At 28.3% G+C, this 10,279-nt stretch overlaps 2 protein-coding genes across 2 annotated transcripts; one reads left to right on the top strand and one right to left on the bottom strand.

The window, feature by feature from the left end:
- The first annotated feature begins 2,708 nt into the window (after positions 1-2,708).
- LOC119678216 (protein disulfide-isomerase A3-like) lies at positions 2,709-8,912 on the top strand. The gene is made up of 5 exons (XM_038089926.1): positions 2,709-3,116; positions 3,438-3,525; positions 7,134-7,486; positions 7,646-7,762; positions 7,828-8,912. Exons 1-5 carry the CDS (start codon positions 2,977-2,979, stop codon positions 8,591-8,593), a joined length of 1,464 nt encoding a protein of 487 aa, XP_037945854.1. The 5' UTR covers positions 2,709-2,976; the 3' UTR covers positions 8,594-8,912.
- LOC119678217 (decapping nuclease DXO homolog) lies at positions 8,879-9,416 on the bottom strand. The gene is made up of 2 exons (XM_038089927.1): positions 9,185-9,416; positions 8,879-9,121 (listed from the first exon to the last, which is right to left on the bottom strand). Exons 1-2 carry the CDS (start codon positions 9,386-9,388, stop codon positions 8,903-8,905), a joined length of 423 nt encoding a protein of 140 aa, XP_037945855.1. The 5' UTR covers positions 9,389-9,416; the 3' UTR covers positions 8,879-8,902.
- Between the last annotated feature and the right edge of the window lie 863 nt (positions 9,417-10,279).

The raw sequence follows: 10,279 nt of genomic DNA, 5'->3' as shown, positions 1-10,279 counted from the left end.
CTATGCAGAAAATTAAAAACATGTTTTTTTGTTTTATTTTATTACATAAAATTTATTTTATTATTAAATATGTATTATAATATATATTATTTTTAAATATGTTATTATTAAATATTTTTTATATTAAATAAAAAATTCACATTTTAAATAACTTATATTTATTATTTATATTTAAAAAATTATATTTATGAAAATTTTTAATATAATATAAAATACATGAAAATTTGATGGAATTTCTTTTATACAATTTTGCTTATACACTAATTTACATTTTATTTAGATACTTCCTTATAATATTATGTATTTCTTTTCCTAGAATAAGGGATTTAAAATTTTTCCATAAACAGTAAAATAACTGTAACTACAACAAAACATTCAAAATTTTATAATGCAAAAATAAATTTGCGCTTGCCTGCGTGATCATCACAGCTCATACAGGTCAAATAATTAGGCATTAATAAGCAAAACTCATTTTTCCATAACTAATTTTCAAGATTTTAATTTGTGATTTTATTGAAAAGGAAAATGAAAACTTTTATAAAATTCCATTACTAATAAAATCCATCAATATCAATATTTTCATATTATTACGTATATATTTTATATTATATTAAAAATTTTCTCAAATATAATTTTTTAAATATATATAATAAATATAAGTTATTTAAAATGTGAATTTTTTATTTAATATAAAAAATATTTAATAATAACATATTTAAAAATAATATATATTATAATACATATTTAATAATAAAATAAATTTTATGTAATAAAATAAAACAAAAAAACATGTTTTTAATTTTCTGCATAGGATAAAAAAAAAACAAAAACGTACAAACAAAGCAAACGCTTTCATCCCTCAAATAATTTGTGTGATGCACGTTTGTTTGCATTGTGCGCTCTCACTTCACCTTTTGCTTACGAAGTCTTCGAAGTCTTCGAAGTTTTTCACTACATTTAAACTTCGAAGACTTCGAGAACAAAAATTCACAAAAACTTCGAAGTTTTTTTCAACTTCGAAGACTTCGTTTACTATTCGAATATTCGAATTTCTTCGAATACTTCGTAAATTCGAATATGAACAGCACTAGTAAATACCAACATTCGTTGCCATATCGACATAATTTACTATTTCCCTCAATATACCATCAATTTACTCGAACTGGCACAAGGAAGTTTTGAAAAGATATTTAGTCGAAAAAGTGGAAAATGAAATGGTATAAATATAGATTAAAAATAAAAGTTATTTTTTTATTTGCAATAATTTTCTTTTTCTATTTGCTACTTATTCAATCGATGCAGAACGGAAATAAATGTAATAAATATTAAAAATAAGAATTTGATATTATTATTAATACGGCATTTATACTGACCGAAAATAGCTGATTTTGGTCAAAAATCGTAAATGAGAAGCGAATGGCTTATTCTTGCATACAAAATTTCAAGCGCGAATGCGCTCGAATGCGTTCCAAATATGTTCCAACACAAAGGAATACATTGAACATACCGTAAATAAAAGCTCTTCATGGCATTTTGGCAGGTTAAGAAAGCTGTTTTTGACATATTTACAAAAAAAATGTAAACAAATATTTGGTGGTTGCATTTTCTTGAAAACGATGCACCTCTTTTTAGAATTTCTACTTCCCATTCTTGAATACAAAATTTCAAGGGCGAATTAGCCATTCCCTTCTAATTTTCGATTTTTGACCAAATTGAGAGATTTTCGGCCAGTATTAATGCCGTAGAATTTAAAAATATGTTTTCAGTATATATTTTAAGGTTTAAAGGCATATTTAACATTCATGCAACATTTTTTTCAAATCAAATCAACAGGCAAGTTGAAAAATCAGCTGTTTGAAATGAGAACTAACTAAAGTGTAAACACTTACAAATGGCTTAAAATGATTCAAAATGAGCTATTTTCGGCCAATGTAAACGCCATATATGATCTGTTTAATATTTTCATTTAGTATGTTCAGTGTAAGAGTTTTGCAAAATTCAATTAGTATATTGCATTTCAATGACAATAATTTTATTATTGTAATAAACATGCGATAATTGTATAGCATTTATTGGCATTTTTCAATTAATATTATATGTTAGAAGAAATGCCATTAACAATACATAATATTGCAATTTGTTTATTTATTTGTTTAACGCTTATAATTTATTGTTTGTAAAGCGGGCTATCATTATACGCTGCCGATTAAGTTGCGTTCGAATTGTATACGATAATATAAAATATTTTCTTATATATATACATATGTATATACTTATGTATATATTTCAGATACATGAAAATGTGTCTGTGTATATTTTTACGAATTATTAACAAATTAATAATAATGTGTAAACAACAATAAACGTAAGGCAATAAACAATAAACGATGGGTTACGAAGAAACCTCGCAGTTAATAGAGAGCAAAAGTGTTCAATTAATTATATTAAACTAATCATATTATTATATTTTTTTAATAAAATTACTAATTCTAAATTCCAAAGACTAGTTTAATTTTTTAACATATGAAAATATACAAATGTATGCGTACAATTATACAATTTGTTATAAATTTTTTTACGAATTTTTTTTTTTAAACACGAAGTTTCGTTTCATAACTTATTTAAATCTTAAATTTGTGCTGTCAGTTTTATTCAAGACGATATTATTGTTTTTACTTTTCTTCTACAAAGAAATTATATATCATTTTTGAAAACTTGCACCAATCAGAAACTCACAACAAAATACGCTATAAACTAGAAGGCGTAAAGAGTCCAACTGTATAGAATTTTTACCTTTCACTCATCAACGCGATAAGGCATTGTGAGGTTAAATAAGCTGGCAAGAAAATCAATTAAGTTGTTCAATTCTACAAGCCGGCCGTATTTGTTTCTTGGTATTTGGTTGTAAATAAATCAGATAAAGTCATTAATTATTTATTTTTGAGCAACGTTTTAGTCTGATTTATTTCAAATAAAATGCTGCGCATTTTTGTTTTATTATTTTGCGTTGCAATAGCGCTTGCCGCTGAACAAGATGTTTTGGAGTTAGGCGATGACAATTTTGAATCAACATTGAAATCTCAAGAGACTACGCTGGTGATGTTTTACGCACCATGGTAAGCATATTTAAATAGCAAAAATGCGATAAGCGTGTGAAAGTACAGATTCTGTAAAAGAACATCACATGTACACGTCAGCACAACTTTCTGAGTTAATTGCTTTGTACGCTGTTAACTAACATGGAACATCAATTCAGTATGTACATACATACATATATACATAAATAAATACAAATGCATATATACATTTATTTTATTTTGAATTTATAAATTTTATTGTTTGGTTTGTTATTTGATAAGATAATACTAACATAGATTTTTAATATCAGAACATATTTTTATATATCTTTTTTTTTCCTTCTGAATTGTTTTCTGTAGGTGTGGTCATTGCAAAAGACTGAAACCAGAATATGCCAAAGCCGCAGAACTCGTTAAAAATGATGATCCTCCAATCACTTTAGCCAAGGTAAGAAAAAACTACTACATTTTACTATATCTTTATATTAGCTTATTGTGGTGCAATTATACTATATATAAACTGCATATATAGCAGTAAAATTACATTATCCTTCCTGCATGATAATGTTGTTGGTAACAGATTTAGGATACTTACTATTTTAACTACAAAGGATTTAAACTATTAGGAAGGCAGAGATCAATCTGTCATATGACCTTTAATTATTCAGATTCAGCATAATTTTATAGGCTTGGGGAAAAAGAACAAGGTTTTATAAAGGTACATGCGTATATTGTTGTTGTTATAGTAACCCGCTGGGATTTAAAAGCAGATAACATGAAATGATTTACAAGACGAATCGTTAGGTTAGGATGTGGATGAGTGATGCGTAGAATGTTAAAATGTGCAGTAAACATGTAGCCAAGATAAAAGGGGCTGCGTCTTTAGTTCCTCAAGCTGAAATGTATCAAATGACTGCATGTATATATATATAGTTCTTTACTATTAATGAAATTAACATTATATTATAGACATTAATGGTTAACAAAACTATAGTCAATCTAGCACGGGCCTGCCTTACGTTATATATATTGACCTATATTAAAAATTTGAATAGGTCTATCCATTGAAAATATATTTGGTGGTTTAATTCATAAGTTCTGTATATATATTATTATATGCACATGTATAAATCAGTTGTTTAACAGAGATCTGAACTGTTTTATATTTACTTTTTTGTACTATATATATTTAAAAAAAGAAACAATTTTTATATTAGAATATATCTAATAAAAACAATATATATATATATATATTTTAATATATAAAATAAATATTTATATTAAATATTATGGTAAAGAGGTATCGAGAAAGTAGTGAATTACAACAACAAAATTTTATATTATTTTGATTAATTAAATTTTTGGTTGATCACGCAGTTGTATCGAATATTGCCAAATACGCATCTATAGTTTTTTTGGAAACATTTCTTGTATTTAATTATTCATGAATATTTCTTAGAATTTATGTAATATAAATTTATAAATAGAGGCTTGGTATATATATATTATTTACACGTAAATAAATTTAATGAAATTGGTTACTTGACAGAGATTTGAACTACTTTTATATATTTTTTTTTATAAGTTTTAATCTGCCTAAAAAAATCGATAGCTATAAGTAACTAATTAAGCTTTTCAGCCCTAGTAGCCTTGACCTTAAGTTAGAATATTGTTTAAAAAAGCATATAGTGTATAAATAAATAAGAAACATCGGTTTTATATTAGATTAATATGCCACATATAGTTTTTTAATAAGCGAACATATCTATAACAAAATATATGTGTGTATATTGAAACTAAAAATATAAGATAACGAAAATAAATAATATAGTATATTATGTTTGCATTTTATGAACATATCTTATTCAGTCTAGATAAAACATGTGATTTTTAAGTTATTAGTAATATATAGTTGGTTGGTTGCAGTGGTAGATCATCAGATAACTTCCATGTACCTCAGTTAGCGGTTTTTCGCCGTTTTGCTATCAGTTTTATCAGGTTTATCAGTTGAGCAATGAATTTGCCGATATAAAAATAATAGTGTTCAGAAAGAAAACCAGTAACTTTGTCTATAGACCAGACTATCGATAGAAAGAGAAAACAAAAAAAAAAACATTTTTGGATATCCAGAGACATAAGCGATTAAAACTTAGCCTATTTTTACTTGTTCAAAATGCGGAATCATTTTTTTTTTTTTTGAGTCGTGCAATAGCCTATTTGTTGTTGACGTGTTCCTTCGAACAAAGCTCACTAGCGGGTACCGAATGAAACACTTTTTTCCATTGACACGATATAGCTTATACAGCTAATCGTTCTATTCAATTTGATACTAGCTAGCTACCAATGCGTTAGGGACCATTGATCTTCTAAAAAATTTTTCTCTCAAATACTCCTAATGCTTTCTCATCATTTTTGATTATTGCCCAAGCTTCTACATCATCCAACAGGACAGATTAGAGACTTCTAAAGCATGATTTCTATATATCGAGAGAGGGTTTTGGTTTTTAATTGCCTATTTAGCCCGAAAAACATCTGTTGGCAAGAATGATTCTTAGTTGAATATCTATTCTGAAGTCATTTTTAGTGTTCACTCTGAACCTACAAAATTTTAGAGTCTAAGCATACCTAACGATAAGTCAAGTCATATTGATTTTTTGTAGAAAGAAATCAAATTTTATAATTCAATTGTAATTTGTGTCTGTATCACCGGTTACCAAAATGTTAATAATTTATGAAATATGTGACTCATAAAATACATTCTGGGAACACTATAAGAAAAAAAACAGGTTTTACGGTTTTGAGCTTTCATTTGGTAGAAACAGATTATCAAATACCAACTATTCCGCGTAATTTAAAAAACTTGATGAAATAAATAAACTTATTCACATATAACACCAGATTTTTTTCGTTTAAATAATAACGCAAATATATAGTAGTAACGATTTGTGTATGATATGTTTGGGTAAAAAAAGTGTAAAGGATTGTATAGGAGCAGAAGTGGATTATAAATGCGCAGGGTTTTAACTAAAGTTAACCTGAGTTAAGACGGAGAATGCGAGCTATTGGAATAATTTAGACCGACGACAGATATGGATCCACAGACAATGACCAGTTGTCAGTTAAATTCAGACGGTCGGTTACAAGGAGAAGACGACCTGTTCGTTTTGATCCAGTATAAAAAAAATTCAATGTCATGTCAAATATTGTTTTAGTGGTTTTGAAAATTAGATTCAAGAGTATTTTGGAAATATATAATTATTATTGAATAGTAGGCTATTCTTATTTAATTAATTGTATTTATCATATATCAAACTCAAGATATTCATTCACTTTTTTGACTTCGGATAAGAACTTAATAAAGTTAAATTGGTTAAAATACAAACTACCTGTAGATTAAGACATGAAAAGATTATGGGGGTAGATCTGCAGTTAGTGTCCAAATTTGAAATTGAAATTTAAACTGTTTATCACATGACTTTATCCCTTTCTCAATTGAGCTAGGACCGTTCTTGTTGTACAAGAAGGGTGTAACTCTTCCCTAGATATAATAACTGTAGGCCTTTGGTGAACTTTGTTGCTATGCAATCGTGGTACTGGGGAGGAAACTGTGTCTGTGTGTAGTGCTGTTCAATCTCACTTATGTTACGTTCACTGGAATAGGTGTGGATGTACACATGATGTCAAGAAATGAATCACCGCATACATTGCGGAGAAAAGGTTCTACTGTTCTAATAATATTAGAAAATGTTTCTGAGCACCACTTAATGAGATCAGTATTGGTTAGTTATTTGGATAGTTAACTTCCTTACTCTTCACTTTACTCAGATGTGAGTTGTGTATTCATTAACTAAGAGCACAAAAAATAGTGGCATGATTTAGAAAAAAATATTATCAGGCTTTAACTAAAAAAAAGCAAAATGACACAATTAGAGAGCTTAGTAAGAAAATAAGCAAACGCTGTTGTCTGTTTAGTCAGTATAACATTTTATAATTTGGATTTCTTTCAGTTTTAATAGAAATAAATAAATAATTTATTCTTTTGTTTATTTTTCATAGGTTGACTGTACTGAGGCGGGTAAAGAAACTTGTTCTAAGTTCTCTGTTAGTGGTTACCCAACACTTAAAATATTCCGCGGCGATGAAGTCTCCCAAGATTATAATGGACCACGTGAAGCAAATGGCATTGCTAAATATATGCGTGCTCAAGTTGGTCCAGCTTCGAGAGAAATAAAATCAGTTGAAGATTTGAAAAAGTTCCTAGAAGCCAAAGAGACAACTATTTTCGGTTACTTCGAAGATACCGATTCTCAATTGGCCAAACTCTTCCTTAAATATGCTGATAAAAACAGGGAAAAATTCCGTTTCGGACACTCAAGCAATGCTGATGTATTGAGCCAGCAAGACGAAACGTAAGTCGAAGACTAGTCAAACATGAAAAAAAAAAAACAAAACAAAAATCACTCAATTTTAATATATTTCTTAAGGCAGTTTTTATGGTGTTTTTATTGCACTTGTTTCTTTAAATAAAAGTAATACACATTAATTTATATTTTCATCATTTTTGTTAGTGATGCTATTGTGCTCATACGCGCGCCACATTTAACGAACAAATTCGAGGAATCCAAAATTCGTTTCACTGGTAGCTTGTCAGAGTCATCTCTGAGCACATTTGTTAAGGAAAATTTGTGAGTACAAAAAAAAAACAAATATTAATACTAATATGTTTATAATATGTAAATAAATTTTATAGCCATGGACTCGTTGGTCATCGTACACAAGATAATGCTCGCGATTTCCAAAATCCTCTTATTACTGCTTACTACACAGTTGATTACGTTAAGAATCCAAAAGGAACAAACTACTGGCGTAATCGTATATTGAAGGTAGCCAAGGAATATATAGGAAAATTGGGCTTTGCAGTCAGTTCAAAGGATGACTTCCAGCATGAATTGAATGAATATGGTTATGACTTTGTAGGAGACAAGCCAGTTATACTTGCACGTGACATTAAGAACATGAAATACGCCTTGAAGGAGGAATTCTCTGTAGAAAACTTAAAAGATTTTGCTGATAAACTGTTAAATGGTGAATTAGAGCCATACGTAAAATCAGAACCCATACCAGAAAACAATGACACACCAGTCAAAGTAGCTGTTGCACGAAACTTTGATGACGTTGTCGTTAATAATGGAAAAGATACATTGGTAGAGTTTTATGCTCCATGGTGTGGTCATTGTAAAAAATTGACACCTATTTATGATGAGCTTGCTGAAAAATTGAAGGATGAAGATGTAGCTATTGTAAAAATGGATGCTACAGCTAATGATGTGCCACCCGAATTCAATGTACGTGGATTCCCAACACTATTCTGGTTGGCAAAGGATGCCAAAGATAAGCCAGTATCGTACAATGATGGGCGTGAAGTGAATGATTTCATTAAATACATAGCCAAACATGCTACAAAAGAATTAACTGGTTATGATCGCAGCGGTAATCCTAAGAAGACCGAGCTCTAAGTATTTTGTTGTACAAGTAATAACAAATTAGTAATAATCATTTGTAGTAGCAGCAAACGTTAACTTCAGCATACATTTCCAAATATATAGTTTTGTACTTTCATATTCTCACTTAAAACTTATTATTACTTAAAATTCGTTCATAAGTACTGCAAGATTTTCTCAATGATGAAATAAGTGTAAAATAAAATTTTTGTAACTAAATAATTTCATGTTTATAACGTATATTTTTGGGTTTTGTATTTTGAATTAAGAAATACTCTGTAAACTTTAAAATATAATAATTAAAATTTAACACTCTGTGTGTGTTTAAAACGTATGTTGGCTTTTTACTGCAGTTATATACCAATCAGGTAAAAATGAGCTGGGACTCTTCCCCTCGGTTTTTTTATAACTAATATGTCTATTATCAGAATTGTAATAAAAATCCACTACAGTGTGTGGACAGTTTAAATCACTCGTTTTTTCCTTAATGAATTTCAACATAAATGTTAAAAATTCAATGCAATTATTGCCACTCCAATAATTCTGCAATAAAAAATTTAAATGTTACATGAGTAATATCTGATATGAGAAATCATTTCTACTTACTTGACCTTGTTTTATTAGTGAATTTACTTCAACCTCCTCAATGCTATCCACAAGCCCATTATCGTTCCGCAAGCCAACAATGATTTTAGAAACTCCAACTAAAAAGGATTGACACCACCATGTACGCGTCTTGATGCAATTATATGTGCGTTTTTGGTAAAAGCTTAAATCCTTTTTACGTACTTTAAGTTCAATAAAATTCATTGATGATAATTGTTCTTTATTGGGGCGTGCATCACTGACACAAAAAAAAAATTAAAAATTAATTATTAGTTCAAAAAAAATGTATTCTTTTATTTTTTGCATTGTATATGTATTTTGTATTCATAAAAAATTTATTTATCTTTTTAGTATAACCGCTCTTGAGTAGTTATAGCAATTAGTGAAGTTATAGTTCACGTTGAAGTGTTACCATATAAGGAAAAACTCAGAGATTAAAAACCACGTAAAACCTTTGGCAAAGCTTATAATGCTCTTTTTAATTGGAAGTCTTGTAGTTTACATGGCTACAATAAGTTGTGAGTAAACTTATCACAAGACGTATTTCTTATCTTATCACAAGACTTCTTCTTTATGGAACGTGCCTAAATTACACACAAATACTTTACCTATATATCGTTGGTCTTCTCATCTTTTATTAAACAATTCAGCACAAAAAGAACTTAGCAGCAGCTTGCATGATGTCAGCAAATTGCTGAGATATATAAAGAGTAGATATATGTATATTTATACTAGCAGATAGCAACAGGTCATTATTAGTGATCAAGTGGTCTTTAGTGTGTAAGATCACAACTTCAATCTGATCCAATCTAACTAGTTAACTTAATTCAAAGTACTTAAAATCGAAGTACCAAAACTATGGTTTTTATTTGTTACGCATCTCTGAACTCTGGAAAATCTTTATTTAAAAAAAAAAAGTAGCTCATCACATGGAGAAATACCTAAATTATAAATTATTATGCATGAAATCTCTTCTATTTATTAAATCATTGTAAAATGTTACAGCATTATTGCAGAATACGTATGAAATATTAAAATGAAAAAAAAAAAAAAAATTTGAATTCAGTTCAAATATATTTAAAAAGTCAATATTGT

Source organism: Teleopsis dalmanni, chromosome 2 (genome assembly GCF_002237135.1).
Source record: "Teleopsis dalmanni isolate 2A chromosome 2, ASM223713v2, whole genome shotgun sequence".
In the NCBI taxonomy this organism is placed as follows: domain Eukaryota; kingdom Metazoa; phylum Arthropoda; class Insecta; order Diptera; family Diopsidae; genus Teleopsis; species Teleopsis dalmanni.
This window is presented reverse-complemented; position numbering and strand designations above follow the sequence as displayed.

Excerpts from the sequence above, each read along its gene's own strand:
- LOC119678217 (XM_038089927.1), bottom strand. The coding sequence starts at position 9,388 with ATGAATTTTATTGAACTTAAAGTACGTAAAAAGGATTTAAGCTTTTAC. Across the intron at positions 9,122-9,184 it reads CACTAATAAAACAAGGTCAA|AATTATTGGAGTGGCAATAA; the intron begins GTAAGTAGAAAT and ends TTTTTATTGCAG.
- LOC119678216 (XM_038089926.1), top strand. The coding sequence starts at position 2,977 with ATGCTGCGCATTTTTGTTTTATTATTTTGCGTTGCAATAGCGCTTGCC. Across the intron at positions 3,117-3,437 it reads GTGATGTTTTACGCACCATG|GTGTGGTCATTGCAAAAGAC; the intron begins GTAAGCATATTT and ends TGTTTTCTGTAG. Across the intron at positions 7,763-7,827 it reads ACATTTGTTAAGGAAAATTT|CCATGGACTCGTTGGTCATC; the intron begins GTGAGTACAAAA and ends TAAATTTTATAG.